This window comes from Chenopodium album, chromosome 26, assembly GCF_948465745.1.
Source record: "Chenopodium album chromosome 26, dcCheAlbu1.1, whole genome shotgun sequence".
NCBI lineage: Eukaryota > Viridiplantae > Streptophyta > Magnoliopsida > Caryophyllales > Amaranthaceae > Chenopodium > Chenopodium album.
Genome location: NC_137859.1, coordinates 30104858 through 30129364, shown reverse-complemented (window position 1 = coordinate 30129364; position 24507 = coordinate 30104858). Strand labels below are relative to the sequence as shown.

The following is a 24507-nucleotide window of genomic DNA, read 5'->3' as shown; positions in this document are numbered from 1 at the left end:
TCCCTCTCTCTCTCTCCCTCTCCCTCTCCCTCTCCCTCTCCCTCTCTCTCTCGGTTGAGCAAAGGTTAGAGGACATTCAGGCATTCAGCCTGCTACATTTAGGGCTGGAATGGTTCAGCACTCCAGCAGGAGTAAAATCAGCAAGACTGTTTTGGGGCTGGAACGGTCCAGAAGGAGGCGGAGGAGGCAAAGCAATTAAACCGTTCTTCAACACAATGTACAGTAGACAGCTAACAAAAGAAACCAGCAACAAGTTTATAATAAAGCCTTAAAGTATTCTTACTAAGCCAACTTTTTAAAGGATTCTCTGATCTTGCTACATTTTTTTAACAAAAATATATATCATTAAAGGGAAAAGGAAGAAGTTCACAATTCACATGGACATCAACTTTGGACCATTATCGGGCATGCCCATACCAGCAGCTAGTTCAGCATCAAGTTGCGTGTGTGGTGCAGGTCCTAACATAATCTTCAAACTGCTCAAATAAAATAATATATTGAGTAAATATACAAACCATATACATCATGCTTAGGGATGTCAATTTAATGTTTAAAACAGAAACAGCAGAGGGGATAAAAAGGGAAAGGGAGGGAGAAAGGAGGGGGGGTGGAATGAGAAGTCAATGCTTATTACTCTTATAGCTTCTAAGCACTCCCCATAAGTATTGTAACACTTTCACAACCTATCATATTCAAAAATTAACATGTTTAACTAAAATCACCTTTGTAATAGTTGTCCGTAGTACCCTCTCTTGCTCATTCATTCAAAATGGGGCATCATGCAAAATTGAAACATAATCCATTTTTAATTCACAATATATGACGACATTTTCTAACTGTCTTTGGACTATTATTGAACAATCACAGTACAACTTCCTTCACAAGAGCTACGAACATCAAGTACCAAATATAAAAATAAGAAAAAAAAAGAAAAACAATTGAGAACTTAACAAGCAACAAAATTGCTCAAGATAGTCAAAATCTGGGGAACATCAACAAAATCCAGCAGGGTAACAACTCAGAAAAATAAGATGAAATATATAACCGTTGGATATTAGAACATAAGCTAACTTTGACCAATGGAGTACATTTGCATCTAACAATCAATTTCAGATAGGAGGAGGTTGTATCTTATTTTTTGCTTCCTTTATCTTTCATTGATCATCCTTGCAGACCACCCCAAAAAAGGTTTGTCCAAAGCTGCAACTTATCCTCCTGCCAGAAGGAAAGTTTTTCCCAACACTCTTCCAGTTGAGGGTAATAACATTAGGTTGCGTAAGACTACCACATCTTCTGTGCCCATAAACAACATTCCCTTTTTTTGGGGTCAGAATGATTTTGTTGTTTATGGAACAATCTGTAGTAAGTCAATACAACTAGAATCACTGACAGAAAATAGGTGTTTTGACTTACTACAGATTGTTCCATATTTATATGGCTCATAGCTGAACAAAAACGAAACAAATTTGCTCGAGTCATGCATAAAATTCTCTAATTAGCTGCCAAGGATAGGCTAGAACAAGATAATTTTTCAATTGAGTATTACCGTATTGGTTTTATTTATCAGTAAGATATACTTCCTCCATTTTCTTAAACTTGCAACACAGACTTAAGATAGCACTTCTAGGAGATGATTAGTGAAAGCAAACAAATGATTTTATCAAAATAAGTTAATACCACGCATAGAGAAGGGTCAGGTGCTATGCGTAAAAGTTATTTTGATTGATTTGTTTTTTTACAATCTCGACATCAAATTGCGTGCCACTGTTTTGCAAGTAGTAAAAATAGAGTTGCATCCTGAATATTTAGATTGCATCCTGAATATTTAGTAACATAATGACACAATGTTGTTCTATTGTACAACAAAAAGCTTTGAGATTTTACATGCCCCATCATACTAAGTTTCTAAAAACTGATCATCATTACTCCTAGAGTGTCATTGATTCACAACAAAGCACTTTGTTAACATGATAAAACTTTTGGCTGGCTTAATTGTTATTCTGAATAAAAATTTAATCTGATAAACAAAATAGAGTACTTTATTATGTTTATCAAACCAGGACACTCAACACTCACCCTGAATAAGAATCTCAATTTGGCCCAAGTTTGCACAAAAGGGGAAAACTAAATCTCTAGCAAGCAACTGGGAACAACAGTTAAAAACTTCATATTTCCTTTTTTCAAGTATTCTGGCCTTTTGAGCTGCTCATATCATGAATTCATGATTTGTGAATTCTCAGTCAGAAGAAAAGTGAAAGAAAATCTTCACCTAATATCACTTGATTAGGTTGCTCTCAAGCCCATAATTATCCAAGTATTTTCCAACAAAGCATAAATCCAATGTTATCCTTTCCATCCCTAAATAAAACCCGAACCTTGAACTACTTGGTTTCTCACTTCAATTACCCTTCATGAATTATACACGAATGACATTTCCAATCTCTCCCACTAATGGGTTAAAAGCCTAAAAATTTAATGTTTTCTCTTTATCAATGGTAGCACCAATAAACAAAAGGATGTCTTCATTCCATTATAATCTCTTACATTTAAAAGAAGAGGGAGACATTGTTTAAAATAAACACATATGCCTATTAAAAATCTCCAACTCTTGTTTCTTTCTTACAAATATTCCTATTTCCAAGATAAGACATAACAAAACTAACCACGGAATATCCATGCTTCAAGAAGCATAAACAAACATGGTAGTTTTACATTGGAACCAACTATAATTATAAACGGGTTCTTGGTAAATGGTAATCACCTAACACTAAGTTTCGATAGAGAGAAATAGAGGAAAAGGAAGAGTAGAGAAAAGAAAGAATACATCATCCTTTGCATGGATTCCTAATGCAAGGAGGGTAAGGGAGAGAATGGGGAAAATCCATTTCCTTCCCCTTTTAATAAATCAAATCCATAGTTGGAGAGATTTGGAAGGAAAATGGAAGGTCACCTTCACCCTCCCTTCACCTCCTTTCCCCTTCAACCTTTTCCTCAGTAAAAACTACACATACAATTGTTGTACGTGGCCCCTACATACAACTGTAATTTGTCATGTTTTTTTTTTGCTAGAATAATGGACCCAAATTCCATTAAAATTCAATTTATATTTGACAAATTTCTAGTGGTGTTGTATGTGGGGACAACATACAATGGTTGTATGTGTATCAGCTCTCTCCTTTTCCTTCCCCTCTCTTTCCTTTCCCTATTGTAATCCAAACATAGAGTAAATGAACAATGTTAGAAGACTGTTATATTGTCTCATTCTTTAAAATAGAATTCTAGCTTGCACTTACTAGCATAATCATCCTCAACTGTAAACGTTTCAATCCTGCATTAAACCATCGCCAAAAACTCTAACGCAAACATCATATTCTGATCAATTGCGGGCATCCGAACACATATTTTTTTCACTAAAAACTAAAGCTAAGACAACTCAAGAACCGTTAATATCCACAATAAACAAAACTGGCATTTATCTACAAAAAAATTACAGTACTAAAAATCCTACATTTGGTCGGTGATAACCAAATGTAGGATTTTAGTATTGTAATTTTTGGTCATAATTCAACAAGGCTTCCGCATTAACCACGCTCCTATACTATTTTTCTTCAACGATACTCTCTCAAGGGCAATTAACCCCAAAACACCAAACTCGATACACTCACCCACCCCAGGTTATTGACAAAACCAAGCTAGGTATAAGAAAACCAGGTCTGAATAACAAACGCACCAAATAGCCCAATCAATCTCATCAAATACTAAACTAAACCTATCTCTGCACCGAAACAACAGCGGCGAAAAATCACTTTACATCACTTTAAAGCTTCGTCTTCAATTAAATCTTTCAATTTAGAATCTCATTCTTCTTGTACATACTAAAACCCCAACCAACTTCATCCCATTAAATTTTCAGAACATCAAACTCCCAATTTCTAAACCAAAATACAATTCTCAATTCTCACCCCAACAATAAACTAGTGAACAATCTCAAACATCAAAAAATATAAAATCTTTTCAAGAAATAAATAAATTAACCCACTAACAAATTTATATTTCCCAATAGATCATAAACTAAGACGAAAACAACCAAAATCAACATCAAAATCAAAATTAAGAAATTGAGCAAATACACACCGTTTCTTATGACGTTTGGACTTGAAGTGTTCATCCCTAACAGCAACATTGGAGAAGTAACGATCACAATGAAGGCAGTAATACTGACCCATACCAGGCAAATCTTCATCAAGCGGCAATGGCTTTCGATTCTCATCGGGTTTCAGGAGATCATTGTAGACGATATCGTCCCCTTTAACTTCAAATTTGGAACGTCGATGAGTTTTGTGCGAATATCTTCTCTTCCTGACGCTTCTATGCGGGCACTTTCCTCCCATTTTCTCTCTCCTCGAGACTGCAACAACAATCGAATTGCTAGGGTTGGTGCTGCGAAGTTGCAACAATGGAGGTTTTTGGGTGAATTTGCTGGGAAAGAGAAACCCTAGAATTAGGGTTTACCGAAAGGGAAGTAAGGCGATTGAATTGATTTGGGGATATATGGTTGGCTTGGGTTGGGATAGGATTTGAGGTTAGGGTACAGAAGAATGCTTGAATTGTGGCCCAATGCTTTTGGGGCTACTTTTTGACATCCTTAGCCCAATGTAAATGAGGCTATAGGCTATTATTTTACCCTACACCCTAGTGTAGGGTGTGTTCCCTACACCCCCCTTAAGCTACGTCGTTTCGTAGCTGGCGTGGAGTTCTCATGTTCAGCTTCATTTTGCGATTCTTTCCTTTTTTTTTTCCTTCCTCTTTTTTTCTTTTTTTCTTTGTTTCTTATTATTCAAGCTATGTATATGTATGATTTTAAACCCTATTTTTTTCTCTCTCTCTTCAATTGATTAACCTCCATTTTTTATCTACATTTTTCTCTCGATAATTCATCTTCTTCATTTGATTTTTTTTACGAATTCGATAATTGTTACCGATCATCAATAGCGAATTCTGCATCTGGATATTGCGCTGATTTTGATCGTGATTGCGAGCGTGTGTTTCCTTCCGGAGTTCATTTGGTTAATTCGTTGGTTCAACAATGTGAGTAATTTCGATCATAATTTTGCAATTTTTAATCATCTGTACTTTGTTCTGTTATAATGCTCTGTTTATTTGAACTTAATTTATGTATTATTATTCATTTTCGATTTTTAAATTTACTAATTTGATTACATTATAATGAACGTTTTTGGATTGTTATACTTTGTTATGAACATTTTGTTGCTTCATTTGTTTGCTCTGTGTTTTAGAATTGTGTGTTTTTGTTGTATATTTTTTGTAATACCCGAATATTTTATGATTTTATATATAGTTTATATTTATTTATTAAATAACTTTCCTATTCTCATATTTTATTTTAGAGTTCGGAAAGTTTTAAAACCCTATTTTAATTTAAATAGGACTCCTTTTATCAACAACTATAAATTATCTTAAACCCTAATAAAGTTATTGTATTTGATAAAAAAAAAAAAAAAAAAAAAAAAAAAAGCAGTCGCAGCCGCTTTCAATCTGCCGTGATATTCATATATTAACCAAACTCAAACATTGATTTCTTGTAAACAAAATTCTATTTCATCTCCAATCTCCATTATCTTCTTATCATTTTATAAATTAAAGATTCCCACCATATTTTGTGTAAGGAAGGCTACTTTGATTATCGTAGTTCTATCATAATTATTGAAAGGTAATCACACTTTATCAATTTGGAGATGTTTGATTAATTTGATTGTATTATTTATTATATGTAATCACACGATTATTCCCTGCAATTTGGAGTTAATCATTTTTTTTTTATATGTGTAATCAAACAATTTCTAAACTGTTGCAGTTGATTGATATATATATTCTTGTGTTTTATTCTATTTGGAGTTGAAGTGTTTACCGTGTAATCAACTATGACTAAGATGATAATATTCATTATTTTATAATTTTATGCGTAATATAGAATTCGTTTGTTTCTATTGATTTCACATGTTATTTTGGCGATTATGTGCTGCTCCTATACTATTGATGATATGGATGATTCTAAATTTGTTATCAAACGAAACTTTTTGGAGATGTTTGTGATATTCTTTTGTATAATTATGTGCAAATATTATAATTTGTTGTTATTCTATGATGATCAAGTTTTGTGTATATATTGGTTAATATGTCTTGATATATAAGTTAATTGTTGTATTATTTTGTTGTATGATTGATTATTATTTTTAGGGTTTTTAATGTTGTTGCTATAGGGAGTATTGTTTTATTGATGTTTTAGGGTTATTAATGCAGAGTATTATTTTGGGTTGAAAATTAATTAATTTTGGGTACTAGTATTAGCCATATAAGAGTTGAGATATTTTATGAATTGGGAACTTGTGCCGATATTGAGATATTATTTATTATCATGTGAAAGATTATTTGATCAAGTATGAGATCAAAAGGTTGAGAAATTATTATTTTGTTCTTGGTTTGAGGCTCGGCGTTATAGACCAAGTCCTTGGCATGTTGGTAATGAGATAATGATCATGAGTTAAGAATGAGGTACAATCTTTATATTATTTATATTTTTCTATGGTCCCCTACAGTGGGAATTGGCCCGTATGTGGTCTGGTTCAAGGTGTTTTCTAATTATTGGGAGTATTCAAGTTTTTATACTTGTCGGTTTGTTATTCGAATTACCCATGTCCAAGGCTAGGCATAGAACAATGAGCATGACACACTTATGGGTCATATGAGATGATTGAGTAAAGGTTCGAATTATTATTCGAGGTTGAGTTGATAAAGGTTATTTTTAGAGTACAATGTGTAATGTAGTTTTGAACTACATTATTTAATTGAGCTAGTAATATTAATTATTCTATTATACTCTGTATTCTTATATATGGTGATTACTCAGCTTTTTGCTGACGTGTGTGTTATTTTGTTGTGCTACTTGTGTCTGCGGTCATGTCTTTTTCTTATGGTGGCCCTGCGACGATCTATTTTGGAATTTGTCCTTAATGGTGAGCAGACGAGATTGTTTTAGCAGGTTGATCAAGTGATCGCAGCTAAAGGAGCTCAAGTGTTTCGATTAGTTTGTTATAACAAGTTTGTAAAGTTGTACAAATAGCTCACCTAGATTATTGGGTTGTAATTATTGGGATTTTGTAAGCCTTAGCACTTGACAGATTGTCGAGTGTGGCGGTAATACCTCCGATTTAGGTGTATGCTTCCGCAAATTTATTTAAAGGTTGTTTATTTTCCTTTATTTATTGTTTATTATTAGCTAGTAAATCGGGGGTGTTACATTTTTTAGATTAATTTTATACTTTCAATTAATCATTTATGTTTTCTTATTTGTACTTATTAATGTGTTTATGTTCAGTCTCAAAGTCATTTTTGATCATTTGTTTTTACATTTTTATATCGATATTATGTGCAGAATAATGAAGATGTTGTTCAAAATATTATGTGCTGAAATTTTTGCAATTGATCATGTGCTGTTTTAATATTGAACATTTTATTTATTTGTTATTGTTCATTCATGAAACTCTTTATGATCATTTATAATTGTATATTAAAACTTTGTGCAGTGGAAAAAAAGGATGATATTGTTTATTTAGAAGTAGAAAAGTCTGAATTAAAGGATAAAGAATTTAAATCTGAAGATGAAGCTTTTGAAGCGTATAATGAATATGCTTTTAGGAAAGGTTTTGGAATTCGAATTGGGAAGAGTAAGAGAAGAAGAGATGATTCTTTTTTGATGAAAAGATTTGTTTGTTGTAACGAGGGATTCAAAGATAATAAGTGTAAGAATAAAAGGATTTATGAGAAGTTGGATCATCGAACTGGTTGTTTAGCTTTTGTGCAGTTTCATATTGATCATTTAGGGGTCTATACATGTACAAGACATGAAATGGTTCATAATCATGCTATGATTCCTCCTAAAAAAGGCATTTGATAAGGTCTCAAATGGATGTGAATAAAGAGCAACTTCTTTTCATTTCAACAATGAAATTGAGCGAAGTTAAAGTTACTGATTCTTTGAGGATTCTAAAGAAGGAGGTTGGTGGATCTCTTAATATCTCTTTTACTACTCCTGATGTGTATAATGCATTTTCATCTGAAAAAGCAACCCAAATTGAAGGATGTGATAGTAACCAATTGATTAAATATTTTGCCAAGAGACATGTGGATGAGGCAGATTTTTATTATGATTTTGAACAAGATGATAGTGGTGCTTTAGTTAGCTTTTTTTGGCGTGATGGTAGGATGATGAGAGATTATCATTACTTTGGAGATTTGTTGGTTTTTGATACAACTTATAGAACTAATAAATATGTAATGATATGTGCTCCATTTGTTGGGATGAACCATCATGGTAACAATGTCATGTTTAGTATGGGTTTTATTCTTAATAAACGCACCGAGTCTTTTGATTGGTTGTTTAACAAATTTTTGCACTCTATGGGGAGGAAAAGTCCCACTACAATTATGACTGATCAAGCACAAGCGATTGCAGCGGGTATAAGAAACATTTTTCCTTCAACTGTTCATCATCGTTTATGTGTATGGCATCTTGAACAAAATTCTAAGAAACACATTGGAGCATTGAGAGCTTTGGAAGGCTTTGCAGATTTGTTTGGATATCTTTTGAAGTATTGTGAAACTCCTGCTGAATTTGAATATTTCTGGAAAAGGTAAATTATTGTTTTTTGTGTATATTTTTTATTTTTATTATGTGATATATTTGATTATTATGTGATATATATATGAACATTTAGTGTTTACATATGATCATACAGTTTACTTTTTATTGTATGTTATCATAATATTATTAGTGTCCATATTGTTTATGATCATTATTCTTTATACAAATGTACATATTTTAATTTATATTTTGTTCATTTTTCAATTAATATATGATCATTTCTGTAATACAGGATGTTGGATAAATACAAATGTGAAAATGATGATTGGTTATGTGATTTGTATAAAATAAAGGAAATGTGGTGTCTAGCTTATTCTAAGAAGTATTGGTCTGGTGGTATATTGTCCTCTCAACGTAGTGAAACTACTAATAATTCAGTTTCACAACGTCTTAATAAGACTCAAGGTTTATGTGATTTTTATCATGTTTTTCTTGATGTCATTTCTGAGTGGAGAAGTAAGGAAGGTGGAAGAGATTACAATACTTTGAGGGGTAATAGGCACCTAGCTTTTGCTAATATTGGTATATTAGTTCATGCAAGATCATTGTATACTATTCAAGCTTTTGTGCTTTTTGAAGAGTAGTTCATTAGGGGGACAGCTTATGATCATGTTGATAATGGTTTGCGTTTTCCAGAATATTCATATCTTCTTTGGAAGCCTGGGAAGAATATAATTAAGCATGAAGTTGTTTCTAATAAAGAAACACATGCAGTTTGTTGCACATGCATGTACTTTAGTGAGACTGGTTTACTTTGTTCTCATTCTCTTCGAGTTTATCATTTGCATTGTGTGCGTAATATTCCACAAGAGTATATAATGAAACGATGGACAAAGGCTGCCATGTGTAGTCATGGTATTGAAGAACCTACTTTGAGGACAAATGTTGTGGCTACTAGTGTTTGGAGGTCACAAACAATCAGAAAGTTTGTTAAGTTGATAACAAGTTGTCAGAATTATTTGAATGCAAGGGCAGAGGTTGAGTGTTATTTCAATCTGTTAAAAGAAAAGGTTGAGAGCATATCAGGTGTAATTGACTTTAGTGAACCTGTTAAAGAGGTTGAAATTGTTGATCTTGAGATCAAGAATCCTCCAAAAGCTAGGCCTAAAGGTGAGAGGAATGTAAGGCCTAAGAGTACCTTGGAGAAGCAGTGCAACAAGGCAAAGGGTAATTTCAAGAGGAAAAGGATTTCGTGTTCAGAATGTTCAAGTTATCCTTGCAGAATCCCCTTGTCAGCCCACTATCGAGACCTGTAGCCTTTACTCCTTGAAATCAAGCATACCCTATCTTAGTTGTATATTTTCCTGTCTTATGATGCTGCCAATATAGGATGTCTTCCTCTTGTAATTCTGACAATTCCGAGTTCAAGATATCACTTGCACTATCCCATTTAAAATAATCCCTACCATTAAATATTTCAGTAGTATATGTATGCATTCAGTGGTACTAACTATGTGCATATATAGTATCACTAAATAACTAATGGTATTGTATAAGTTTTCAGTGCTACAATTAAAAGTGGTCTCACTCATCTTTCTCCCTCCTCCTTTCTCTCTTTTTTATGTGACTTTTAATATTTTAGTATTTGTTATGCATTTGCAAAAGCATAACAATGTTACATTTGTACTTCCTCATCACGTCCTTGTCATGTCGGAGGTTATATGAACGGAGGGTTGAGAGAAATTTAAAAGTGTCTCGCATGGGTAGGTTGGCCATTTCATACGGGATTTAAATTTTGCCATTTTAGATTCAGTGGTACTAAATACACTCTCAGTGGTACAAAATACACTCTCAATGGTATTTAAAAAAAAAGTTCTAATGTCTCATTAGGCTTTCAAATAATACCATTAAAGCTTAGTGGTACAAAATACACTCCCAGTGGTACTCAATGCAGTTTTAGTCGTACTTATAAAAATCCACAATGATATTAAATATACTCTCAGTAGTTGTGGTCCCAAATTTTTTTTTGTCCTTTTTGCACGTGAAACCATTTCTGACGAAAAGGTAGGCCCTACCTCACCCTTTTTTTCACTCCCTCTATCTCTCTCTTCCTTTCTCCCTCTTCCTAGTACATTTGCTATATTATTTTATGTTTTGAGACATAACCCTACAAATATACTTCCTCGTCATGTTGCTCGATTCCAACAAGCTCATCATGCCATGTCTTTGTGCCACGTCATTTTCTATTATCCAATAATAATACAACTAGTGTGTACCCCGGACAATGCATCGGGTTTTACTTTGAATATCAACAAATATTATTTGACCTTTAAATTTATAAAACTATATAACTAAAATAAAAGTGAACAATAATAACTATGAAACTAAATAAGTGCTCTCAAATTGATGTTTTATACAAAGTATTTAGTATATTTTAATTGAATATGAATCATTAATAAACAATAATAGCAAATTAAAGATGGTTAGAACATTAGTTTAATTCTTATTGGTCTTGTGTTCAAACCTTATTGTAATAAGCATTTTATTGATGTGACATATAATACTTGTGAAAGGTGATGTGGCATATATCTAATACCATGTGGCACATATTCCGTTTTAGAAACGCTTTTAATATAAGTATAGATATAGATAGATACAAAGTATTTAGTTTATTTTAGTTGAATATGAAACATAATTAAAGGATATAGCAGATTAAAGATGGTTAGAACATTAGTTTAATTCTTATTGGTCTTGTGTTCAAACCTTGCAATAAACATTTTATTGATGTGGCATATAATACCTGTGAAAGGTGATGTGGCATATATCTAATACATGTGAAGGGTGTCACATGGCACATATTTCGTTTTAGGAACACTTTTTAATATATATAAGTATAGATATAGTTTTATGTAATTTATATTTTCTTATTTCTTTTCTTCAATTATTTTTCGATTACAGTTTAGAATATTATAATTATTCAAAGGGATTATTTTCCCTCATGCCTTTTATTATTGTTTACGTTCGTTTTAGTTTTCACTCTAGTCATAATTTCTCTTGGGCAATTCCATTGATTCCTCCATGTATATTTTTCTTAAGTTTGTTACATCAATTTATTGAGGTATTTTTATTTTTTAAATTTTAATTATGATTTCTTTATTATATTTATTAGTTTTAAGTTTATTTGATGCTTGAGTAGTTTTATCTCTTTGGTTTGGGAATCCTTGTTTGTGTGATGATTTAGTTAATGTTATTCCTATTTTGATTATTGAATACTCTAATTGATAGTGTTATATTGTTATTAATCTTGCAATTTGATCAATTGTTTGATAAATTTATGGTAATAAGAGTTCGAATCGAAAGATTTTAATTCTTAAGGCTTACCTACAATTGTCAATTTTGATTATTATGTTAGCGACCGTACTGTATATGTTGATTTGAGAGTGTTAAGACTCGATCGTATGCTTAGCAATTGCTCTCGATATTTTATTAATTGAATTGCTAATGATGTTTTGAAACATTTAGAACTATAAAAAAAAACCATGGTGAACGACAACCCTAGACATTTTATTAATTATATTTTTAATTTCATTAGTTTAGACTTTTTATCTTGAAGTTGGTGATGTTGTTTAGTATCTCCAAATCCTTAGAAGCTAGATTGAATAATATAATGGACATCTCCTTGTGGATTTGACCCTACTTACCCTGCTACATTGTTATGAGGTTTTGCTTAGATTTGTTTTTGACATATTTGCAACAATCTATCAGTCAATAAGAGGTCAGGTTGAATTCATGTTGGATTAATAATGTCAGGTTGAATTCGTGTGTTGATGGGTAAAAACGAGTTAGGGTTATTCTTGGGTTCGGGTAGGGTTCGTTTCAGGTCCATAATTTGCGAGTTATATTCAATCGGGTCATCTCCTAGCTAGTCGGGTAATCTTTGGGTCAGGTTTTGAGTCCTCAGGTTAAATCGGGTCTCAAGCTGGTTTTAGGTTGAGTCATATCGAATTTGGGTCACCATTTTTTTGGGTTCGAACAGGCCGAGTCGTGATTGGGTTTAGGTTAATTTTTATGTTTGAGTCAGCTTTTAACAGCTCTGCCTGTAGTTTCTAACACTTTAGTTTAAAGGACATATTTATGCTTCTAGCTCAAGCTCAAGTTGTCTAATGAGTCGATTTTGTGCAATATATGCTATAGGGTTGATGTTTTATGATTATAACTAGATTAAGTCCCGTGCCACGCACGGTTTTACATAATTTTATAACGAATTATTATGTTAATTCAAAATCTACCAAAAAATAATCCTCATGTTTTTAAATGAAATTAAAAAAGTTTGAATCTTAATTTATATCTAGGATTGAACCTTGAATCAAAAAGTAAAAGGTATAAAATAATATTTTATACAATAAAAGATATGGAATATATGTGAATATTTTTTTAGGAAGTGAATACTACAATTAAATGATTTAGTTAATTATATTTTTGAGGAAGTGAATCACAATTATGTAAAAAGTGAATTTTTATTAAGTGAAAAAAAAGGAAAAAAAGTTTTGGAGGGGAAAAAAAATCAAGAAGTGACACGTGTCATTCCTGGTGTCTGTTTTAATATTATGTTATTATTGATTGTTAATTATTTCACTAATAGGTAGCGACCTTCATGTAGGCATTCGGATCATGCTGCTATTAAAAAGGAGGCAGGGGACAATATTATATGTAATAGATATTCTGTAATATGAAATTATTATCCCGCTATTAATTTTATGTTAATTTTGGATCGAGTTAATCTCACTTCAGAAAATTTTTTAGGTCATGTCAATTTCGCATCAGATCTCTTTGGGTGTATAATATAAGATTTGGTATGATTCAAGTAGGATCAGTGTGATTTAACGTTTTTATTGGGGTCAAAATGATTTTTTTTTTTTTTTTTTTTTTTTTTTTTTTAAGAAGGGTCAAAATTAAATCTCGGGTGAAGTCATTTAGGCCAAGTTAATTATGCCATGTCTTGACATCATACACTCTTTTCTATACATGTATAAACTATAAAGGACCTACTGGTTATAACTATAGAAATCTTGTTAATTCAAGCAAAACACGTAAAGAAAATTATCGTAGAATAGTGGTTGTCAATATAAATGCTGGCATGTATGACATTTATCACATCATTATCCGAAGAGTTGTAATATAAATAAATGATCATCCAACCCAAAAGTTCATATTGGTGGGATTATTAGCATAAACATTAACAATCATTGCTTTAAATCTAAGATAAAGCCTCTTAATACATCATGATAAAGCCCTTTCATGTAGGGGTGTTCAAAAAAACCCGACCCGAATGTCCCGACCCGCTGTCCCGGCAACTACCCGATGGGAATTTTTTTAAAAAAGCCTGTTTTTTCGGGTCGGGTTCCCGACCCGGGAAAACTGCCTTCAATCCGGGTCGGGACATGGAGCGGATTTTTTCAGAAACGGGTACCCGAATACCCGAATTAAAAATTTAAAAAAAAAAAATTTACCCCTTCAAACTCCTCACTTCGTCAGACCCCCAAAGCCTAACCTAATTTCATGAAATTAGGGTTCTTTCCCCTCTCTCTCTCTCCGCCGCTCCCTCTCTTCCTCTCTCTCTCTTCCTACCTCACTCTCTCTCTTCCTGCAAATCGAAGCAACAACAACCCCAACAAATCGAAGCAAATCAAAGACAATTCTCTCTCTTCGTCCCTCTCCTTCGTCTCCCTTCATCTCTGTCTCTCTTTCTCCGTTCCCATTTCTCTCTCTCTCTCTCTATCCATCCAACAAATCGAAGCAACAACAACAAAAATTCTTAGCAACAATTGGAGTATTCTTATCAACAGAGAATCGGTGATGTGCTTGCTTCGGTAAGGTGCGGTGACTTCTCATGGACAGATCTACAAGATTACAAGTTTCCAATATATTAATGGAGTATACTTGTTAATTAGGGATGAATATGTTTACCCAATTTAATATGGGTTTTAGTGTTTTACAATTCAATCAGTAGTAAATTAATTTTCATTGTGTTTGGATTAGTATACTCAATTATTCATCAATAGATTTGATATTGTTGGGGTCGTATAACTTATTTTTATTCAATTATACTGATAAGAAATTATGGATGAAGATTATTATTGTCGTCTTTGATATGTTTTTCTACTGGATTATTTTCATTTCATGACTTTTTTTATCAAAAAAAAAAAAGATCCGGGTACCCTATGTCCCGACCTGAATAATTCGGGTACCCGAAACCCGGGTACCTGAGATATTTGGGTCGGGACATGGGACAAATTGACAAGTACACGAAACTCCGGGTACCCGCGCTTTCGGGTACCCGGATTTAAACACCCCTACTTTCATGTACATCAACTGCCCTTATCTTGTGGTTGAGCTCAGCAAGGCAATAATTTAGTCTCCTACATTATCATGAACTTAATCTTGAGATTTTAAATCAAGCAATTTGGACCCTTTGAATTGAAGTCTATTTTTTCTGAGCTAAGCTGAATTAGATCACTTTTAATGGCAAATATATGCCAAAAAAAAGTTGCGTGATTGAAAAAATTATATATCCTTTTCTAATTCAATCAACCAGAAAATGAAATAAAACAAGCAACATTTATGATAATAACATTCATAATGAATGGCAATTATTTGGGACATCACAGTCTAGGGCAGCTTTGTGCATTTGTGGATATTAGAGAGATTACTTTCTTAATTTTTGAGAGATAATGATTACTTTTTTGATAAAAAGAGTAGTTTTAAAACCATAAACATCTTTTTTTTTTTTTTTTTTTTTTTTTGACAAGAACCATAAACATCTTTGATAATTGTGATTAATGTTAAAAATAAAAATATCAAAAACAAAAGATAATAAAAATAAATCTATAAACTTTATAAAAATACAATTCGAAAAATACTGTGCTTATCTACAGTATTTAGTCTTAGGAACAGTGAAAAGTGGCGTTTTTACCTTGTTGCCCCTAATTCCAATGGTTTGCCATTTATACCCTTGCTTGCACTTGTCAATCTACCAACCCCTTTTTTGCCAGCTAGCTAGGCTACCTTTGTAGTTGACCATTACAGAATTGCAGATGGTAAAATCTCACATTGAGTGGGTTTTCTTCAAGCAAAATAAAAAAAAATTCTATTAAAAAAGAATAAAAAATAAATTACAAATCTCACATTGAGTGGTACGGTGAGTAGAGAGTATGGATACTATTGAATTTCACAAATTGAAATTGCAGGTGTTCAAGAGTTTTTCTTTGTTCAATTTGCGAATTGGTGGGATGTTCACGATGGAAGGTACGGCTTTTCGGTGTTGTTCATGTTGGCGATGGTTGTCTTCTGGGTGTCAATGGGTCGTTGCTGTTGCTTTTGGTGAGCTCTTTTTTGAGTACATTCTTTTTGGTTGATGTTAAAGTGGATTAGAATGGTTAATTTCTAGATGGTTACTTAATTTAGCTATTGTTTTGCACAATTCCTGTTAATAGTGGTGTTAAATTACATTTTACCCTTAATTAATGTAGTGATGGTGAGTTTTTGCTTTATACATGTTTTAGTAGATGTTATTGTGGATTACGGTGGTTCATTTGTGCGTGCTTACTTCATTTAGCTATTTTTTTTTTTCCAGATTACTTGTTAACAGTGCCTTAGTTACATTTATGTGTTCTTTCAAAAAAAAAAAATGTTACATTTATTTGTTGATTAAGTTTTGTGTTAAAGTTTCATGTCGGTGTTTTGGGGATTATTTTTTAAAGTTCTGGCCCCTATTTAGTACATATAGGGTAGCTGCTTCTTCTTTGACTACATATTCTTAGCTTTTGACAATAGGCTTGGATTTTTTTTTGTGGTTGGGGTGTATGCTGAGCTGTTAAAGTAGTACTTCTGTTTCTAATGTCGGTGAGTAAAGGGTTGCTAATGGGATGAATGCTTGCCTATATATATATGTCAATGCATTTGCAAATTTTGTTCTAGGTGAGGGTTGTATTGTGAGGGTCTGTGAAATTTTGTGATTGAGGTGGTTTGGGGTGATAACAGGTTGGTTTTACATTGGGATTTGCTTTGCTTGTTTAATTGTACAGCCTTTTGAACTACTTGAACAAATCCAAACTCTTGAACATTTGAACTGAATTATACCTTACCATAAATCTACATTGGTAAATCCTGCTGGTTCTTGTTACAAGTCTAATCTACATTGGACAATTGTTCTGGAATTATAGGTTGACATGAAAATGCACCTACTTTGCTAAGCAGTTTAACTAATTTGCATTTCCCTCTATACATGTAATTGTTTCCTTGTTATTTGTTATTGAATTTATATTTATATTTATATGGTACATATAGTGCTTAAGGCATATCTGTCCTTGCTTACTAATCAGTCTATTTAACTCAGTTCTCCTCTGGATTTAAAACTAGGGTGTGCTCTTGTTCTCATTATGATTTGTTTTTTAGACGGATTTGCTGCATTGTCGTTTTTGGTGTGTTGGTGGCAATTGTCTTTGCTATAATTGTGTTGTTCGTTTTATTTTCAAGATCCCACTCTTAAAGTGCTCGACACGTTTGGTTTTCCTTTTGTCCTACAGGTTTCATAAAAGCATTCGTAGTTGTGTTTTTGCTGCAGCTGAAGCAGTGTCTGAGTTGTTTGCCCTGCTTTAAAGGTAGCCACCTATATTTTCGGCAAATTCAATTAGACACTTGTTTGTTTCATGTTAGATGATAGATTCCTGCCATTGTTTTATGTGATTGTAGACAATGCTGGAAGCATTGAGTGTTTATTCCTTGTTTTGTTACAATTTAAGTTTAAGGTGGAAGGTATTAGTAGGTGTTATTAGATTTTTTATGTGAGACGACATGTTTGTATCATTCGTTTTCGCTATGTGAGGAACTGATATTCTGAATTCGTGAGTGTTTTAATGTGTTTTAAAGGTCCATTTCTAAGTTTGCCCTTTCTTAAGTATCCATAGTCCTAAACATGCCTACTCCAATTACAGGTTATGTCAACCCGACCAAACAAAGTTTTCATCCCTTTTGAGTCGCTTTTGGAAAAGATCACTGCATGGCTACGTTTTCCACCACCTATTTATGCAGTTGTAGATGTTGCTAGGAATAATGTTGCTGTTCGTATTAGCCGACCAAATAGCCAAGGGCATTTCTTATTTTATGGTGGTGATGCCTCTTCAGTTCATGACTCTCGTGAAAAAGCAGCCCATAAGGCCGTTAAGAGATTAGTTACTCGGTTTGGGGTGCAGGTATCTGATTTTACTTATGATCGTGTGAAGATGTACCAGCTTTGTGTGAGGCTTTTTAAGCACAAATGTGTAGAAATCCTACAAGAGAATAGGGGAGTTCAGGGGTCGGATGCTGGACCGCACTCAGGAAGCAGTTTACCAGCAGATGATGTGCATGTTTCAATTGACTATGCACAGTTCTTGGAGGTTATCGTAAAGAGAACTGGTGTTTCTGCAACTGCTATAGTAACTACTTGGGTAGAAGGGCAGGGCTACATTTCTTGGGTGATGGTCACTTGTCCTCGTAGTAATTTTGGCATGGAGTGCATTTTTAGTGAAACTTGTTCCGAGGCAAGCATTGCTCAGCAGAGAGTTGCAAAGAAGGCTGCTTTACATATAGCCTGTAGATACAACATTGAAATTATTGATGTTAACTATGGAACTGCAGCCAAATGGAGTAGAGAATGTTGCATAATAGGAGAGAAATATTTAATTTTAAAAGAACATGTTGAAAAACTTAAGGCGTCTCCTAAACAGCCTGAACCTCTAAACTCTGTCCTTCCTGAGGGGTATGTGACTCCAAATGATGACGAAGTACATATTCCTGTCATGAGTAATCCGCCTAAGTGTCCAGTGAAGCGGAAAAAGATGTTGCAGTTGGCTCATGAGAAGGAAATGGGGGAAGGAACTTCAGGACAGCTTGTTGTTGATTTACCTGAATTAGAAACTGTCTTTAAGAGTGCTAAGTTTGATTAAATGATGTTCAGTATCTAAACAAGTTGTAGTTCAGTTTGTATTTTGTTTTATGCTGATGTAGGTCTAGCACACAGCTACTTAAAATTTATAGAGCTAGGTCATGTAGACAAGGCTGTTGTGCAATGCCAATTGTATGGCTACTTATTTTGCTGTAATGAAATCTTTATTAACAATAATATATCGAGCATTTAATTTTGTGTTATATGTTGTTTCTATTAGCAATTAAACTATAGTTGTTTTTAAATCTGCTTTTCAGTTGCAACTGTATAAATTTTGGATACAGAACCTGGTCTTTTAATGCTTGTTATTTGTTCTTTATTCTTGCAGAGCGTGCATGGATTTGTTATTCTGTCAACTATTACATCACTGTCATACTTACGCATTTTGACCACTGCCTCCAATAATGGGTATTCATAGATGTTTATTTGAACACCAGTACATTGTTTATTACATATCGTTTCCTGGCCTTCCTGCTATAGCAGAGTTCTCCTTGTTATTGAGTGTTTCCTGCTTGTATGATAGACATTCAATATGGCCTTCCCCGATTATCTCAAAAGAGTTGTAAGAGACTAAACCAAGCTGCCCAACGATCATCACAGTCGGCATTTATTAGGTATGTCAATCCCTAATTTAATTAGCTCTAAAATTTAGACTAGCAGGATTTTGATTTACTTTCTGAAACTTAATTATGAAATGCTAAGGGTAATCGACTTTCTCTTATAGCTCATCAACAAAAGGCACTCAAAATCAAGTTGTGCAGACTTCTCACACTAGAGTATCAAAAAGGAGCCGATCTATTAATAACTTACCAAAGGAACAGGGAGCTAGGTATAGTGTTTTACTTTTGCCCATTTATTCATTTTGATGGTAAACATTCTACTTATACATCCAACCATTTCTGCTAAGTTAATTGACTTACTCCTACAGCTCATCAACAAAGGGCAATGAAAATCAAGCTGAACAGACTCCTCTCACTAGAGTATCAAAAAGGAGCCAATCTATTAATAGCTTACGAAAGGAACAAAGAGCTAGGTATAGTGTTTTACTTTTTGCCTATATTCATTTCATGGTAAACATTCTACTCATATGTCCAACCATTATTGCAGTGGTCAATTGCCATGTTTGTCTCAAAAACATTCTGATGCAGTGAATCGACTTACTCAAAGGTATTACCAATTGCATTTTAATTTCAGTTTCCATTACTCTTTGCTGCTGTGTGAGTGTTTATTAACATACATGCATTGTATGCAATAGTCAATGTCGAGTTGAAACCACAATCCAATCACGGGTTCCTAAAAGGAGTCGATGCATTGAAGGAGCCACTGAATTCTTTATGAATAGGTATACAAAGTTTACTATTAAAAAAACATTTCCAAAAACAAATGCCTTGCTCATACTTCTGTATACTTATATAGTGTTTCAGGCAACCATAGATCCAAGGCTCCCAAAATTAAAAAAAACCCTCGGAGTGTGAAAGTAACGCTTCCTTTTTCAAGACTCTTTTTATTTTTAAATTACAGATTCCTTACAAATATACATAGTTATTTATTTCATAAATTTTCTACTTATTTTACAGCCCTACTTGATGCTGTTATAGGAAAGCAGTTACCAATAGAGCCTTTCCGGCTACCTGTTCCTTCTTATTGTGAAAAGTGTGGTGCAAAGAAATTTGCATATGAGTCTTTGCATTTCTGTTGTGGTGATAGAGATATAGAGATTGCAGTAAATGAATATCCTCCTGAACTTGTACGTCTGTTCACATCTCAGGAAGAAGATGCTATGCATTTCCGAACATATGCTAGGTTATACAATAACTTATTTGCATTTATTTCTATAAGTGGGAATTTTGATGCAAACACATACAAAGGCATCTATGTCTTTAAGTTACATGGTCAGATGTATCATTATGTTCCCGACCTTTTACCCAAGGATAGCAGACCAAAGTACTTACAGTTGTATTTCTACGACGGACAACAAGAATCTAAAAATAGGCTAGGTTGCTTTCCAGAGTTAAGACAAGATGTGATAGACATTCTGATGCGTATATCTGAGCGAAATCCATATGCTACGTTCTTCCGGTCATTGAAAGAAAGACAAATCAGTGTGGACACAAAGATCCTTCTTCATAAGAACACGGTCCTTGATCAGCGTGTTTACAATGCTCCGGCTGTAGATGATGTTGCTGTAATTTGGCCAGACAGTAGTTCATCTAGCGAAAGCTTGAGTCCTCACATTATGGTCTCTGGAAAATCAGCTACATCTCATCGCATATACCATAACTACGGTTGCTATGATCCACTTCAGTATCCTTTATTATTCCCTTGTGGTGATTGTGGCTGGACTCAAGGTTTAAAAAAAAAATCAAAATGTGATGCCAGACAAGCAATCCCATAACCAGATCCTATTCGATCGTGCGCTGTACACACTGTTGAAGAATTGTTGGATGAAGAAGGGAAACGTATGAATGTCACTTCCCTTACATTATAATGTGTAGTACTACTTTCTTAATCTTGCAGTTCGGATATTCTTAACCTGATTATTGTTTGACTTTGTAGGTGCATGTAAGAGAAACACACAATCAGACGGATTCATTTCACCAAGGGAGTATTACGCTTATAAGTTACAAATGTGGCCGAACAATATGTTGTTGAGAGCTGGTCGATGTTTTCAACAATACATTGTTGATATGTATGTAAAGATTGAAAACACAAGGCTCGATTTTTTTCGCAATAACCAGCAAAACATTAGAGCTGATCTGTATCAAGGTATTTTGGATTCATTGGATTGCGGAGAATCTATTGCTTACAACGTGGGCCGTAAAGTAATCTTACCTCCAACTTTCATTGGAGGCCCCCGAGATATGAAGAAACGTTACCTTAATACTATGGCCTTAGTTCAGAGATTTGGCAAACCAGATTTATTTGTCACCATCACTTGCAATGCTAATTGGCCTGAAATAAAAGCAGAGCTTGGTGTTGGTGAATTGGCACAAGATCGACCGGATTTAGTAGCAAGAATCTTCAGAGCAAAGTTACTTGCACTGAAAAAAGAAATCATGGAGAAAAAGGTGTTTGGGGAGGTTGCTGCAATGGTCTACATTGTCGATGTTTCAAAAAAGAGGTTTACCTCATGCTCACTTCTTAATAATTCTCAAACCAGAATTCAAAATGAAATGCCCAGCTGACTATGATAAGTTCGTGTGTGCTGAAATACCTCCTGCCAATAATATGAGCCTTCGAAAAATCATACTTTCACATATGATGCATGGTCCTTGTGGTGATTTAAACCCAGAATGCTCATGCATGCGGCCAGATGGCTTGAAATTCTCTTGCAAGAGTAAATTTCCACGACAATATGCACCAGAATCAACAACCAACAAAGATGGCTACCCTATATATAGAAGGCGGGAGACTGGGGAGACAGTGAAAATACGAGGTGCAGAGCTTGATAACAGATGGGTTATTCCTTATAACCCTTACCTTTCTTTGTTATTTGACTGTCATATAAATGTTGAAGTTTGTTCCACTATCAAAGCAGTTAAATATCTATATAAATACGTATACAAAGGTCATGATAAAATTGCATATAGTGTAGTAGCCAGTGACAAGAATACTATAGATGAGATTAAACAATATCAATCAGGAAGATGGGTGTCTCCTTGTGAAGCTGCATGGAGAATCTTTAGCTTTGACTTATTTGAAATGTATCCTCCTGTTCTTCCTCTACAAGTACATTTGCCTAACATGCAGATTGTGCATCTACATCCACATGAAAGGCTTCAGGCTGTTGTTTCTAATTCTAAGCGTTCGCGTACTCAATTGACCGAGTTCTTCGCAATGAATGCAGCAATTGAAGGAGGAACAGGTTACCTTTATGGTGAATTCTGTGAACATTTTAGGTGGGATCAGAGAAGTAAAGAATGGAAAGAAAGAGTTTATGATCGGGTTTCTATAGGCCGGTTAGCATTTGTGTTCCCTGCTGAAGGTGAAAGGTTCTTCCTAAGGCTGTTGTTATTGAATGTCAGAAGTCCTACATCATTTGAAGACCTTCGAACTGTCAATGGCCAAATATATTCAACGTTTCATGATGCTGCTTTGAAGCTAGGGCTGATAGAAGATGATGACATACCAAATTTAACATTGTCTGAAGCATCTGCTGTGCAAATGCCCGCTGCTTTGCGCCGCCTGTTTGCAATCGTATTACTGTTCTGTCAGACACCTGATCCTGAATCTCTATGGTATAAGTTCTATCCTTTTTTGTCTGAAGATTTCCAGCATAAGTTTCCAAACAACTCAGGCAAAGTCCACGGGCTTACTGTCAGAGCAATAGAACAACATCTAGAAGCAATGGGGAAATCATTATCAACCTTTGGCTTAGACCATTTAAACAGCCAATTTGATGATGAGTTCAGGCGGACCAAAGACATTATTGATGCTCTTGATGCATCTATTCCAGAAGAGTGTCTTTCTTCTAGATCCAAATTAAATGCTGCTCAAAACGTTGCATTCACAAGTATAATGCAACATGTTATTGAACATAAATCAGGAGCATTCTTCATTGATGGCCCTGGAGGCACTGGCAAAACATTTCTGTACAATGCTTTATATGCAGAAATCCGTCTCATGAACAAGATTGTGCTTCCTACAGCAACATCAGGCATCGCTGCAGCAAATATCCCATCAGGTCGCACAGCTCATTCAAGATTTAAAATCTCGATTGACAGTGAAGCTTCTTTAGCATGTGATGTCCCTAAGTAGGGTAGCTTGGCAGCACTTCTTAGGGAAGCCACATTAATAATATGGGATGAAGCTTCGATGGCAAAGAAACAAAACATTGAATCCTTAGATCTATTGTTGCAAGACTTATGTGGCAATGAAAGCATGTTTGGAGGTAAAATCGTGGTCTTCGGAGGTGATTTCAGACAGGTTCTACCAGTTCTTCCTCACCGAACAATGACAGAAGCAATACAATCAAGTATTGTTACATCATATCTGTGGCCGAAATTCATCAAATTTAAGTTGACAGAGAACATTAGAGCCAGAGAAGATACACCGTATTCTGTATATCTGCTTGCCTTAGGCAATGGTGAATTACAAGACACTGAATCTGCTTATGTGCAGTTGCCAAGTACAGTTGCACACTCATTTGAAACTGGAACAGCTTTAATCTGTAATCTGACTGCATCAACGTTTCCTGAAATGATTCAAGGTAACCTTTCCCCTGATATCTTCACAAAGAGGGCAATTTTAAAACCGATGAATGACGATGTGGATTCTATTAACTCATTCATGATTGAAAAATTTGATGGGGATCCTGTTACATACAAAAGCTTTGATATCATGCTAAATGATACATGCAATATATATCCTATAGAATTCATAAATAGCTTATGTCCAGGAGGCATGAGTCCTCATGAGCTCGTTCTTAAAAAAAATTGTCCAGTAATATTATTAAGGAATTTACTTCCTTCTCCGGGTTTATGCAATGGAACCCGTCTTATTTGCAAAAAATTCTTCCCAAATGTCATTCAATGTGTCATAGCTACTGGACATTACAAAGGAGATGAGGTTTTCATACACAGGATTAATCTTAGGCCTTCAAGCTCAGTTAATTACCCATTCCAATTTGAAAGGAAGCAGTTCCCAATTAAATTGAGTTTTGCAATGACCATTAACAAATCTCAAGGGCAAACTCTAAATCAAGTATCTATTTATCTTCCTAGACCATGTTTTTCTCATGGACAATTATATGTCGCACTGTCTCGAGCCAAGAAAGCAAAAGATGTTTACGTTCTCTCTGCAAAACCACCAGATCAGCATCCACCTACTGCTGTCAAGAATGTTGTCTCCTATGAAGTTT

The 24507-nt window shown here is 34.2% G+C and overlaps 2 protein-coding genes across 2 annotated transcripts; one reads left to right on the top strand and one right to left on the bottom strand.

Annotated features, from left to right (window-relative positions):
* Nucleotides 1–231: 231 nt before the first annotated feature.
* Nucleotides 232–4526, bottom strand: LOC145617496 (uncharacterized). Its single transcript, XM_081672203.1, has 2 exons — nucleotides 4135–4526; nucleotides 232–476 (listed from the first exon to the last, which is right to left on the bottom strand). Exons 1-2 carry the CDS (start codon nucleotides 4389–4391, stop codon nucleotides 374–376), a joined length of 360 nt encoding a protein of 119 aa, XP_081528329.1. The 5' UTR covers nucleotides 4392–4526; the 3' UTR covers nucleotides 232–373.
* Nucleotides 4527–15740: 11214 nt separating this feature from the next.
* LOC145617921 (uncharacterized) lies at nucleotides 15741–24224 on the top strand. The gene is made up of 9 exons (XM_081672688.1): nucleotides 15741–16042; nucleotides 17248–17322; nucleotides 18976–19055; nucleotides 19171–19261; nucleotides 19372–19476; nucleotides 19576–19680; nucleotides 19755–19814; nucleotides 19903–21106; nucleotides 21204–24224. The coding sequence occupies exon 9, from the start codon at nucleotides 21753–21755 to the stop codon at nucleotides 23403–23405; it is 1653 nt and encodes a 550-aa protein (XP_081528814.1). The 5' UTR covers nucleotides 15741–16042; nucleotides 17248–17322; nucleotides 18976–19055; nucleotides 19171–19261; nucleotides 19372–19476; nucleotides 19576–19680; nucleotides 19755–19814; nucleotides 19903–21106; nucleotides 21204–21752; the 3' UTR covers nucleotides 23406–24224.
* The last annotated feature ends 283 nt before the right edge of the window (nucleotides 24225–24507 follow it).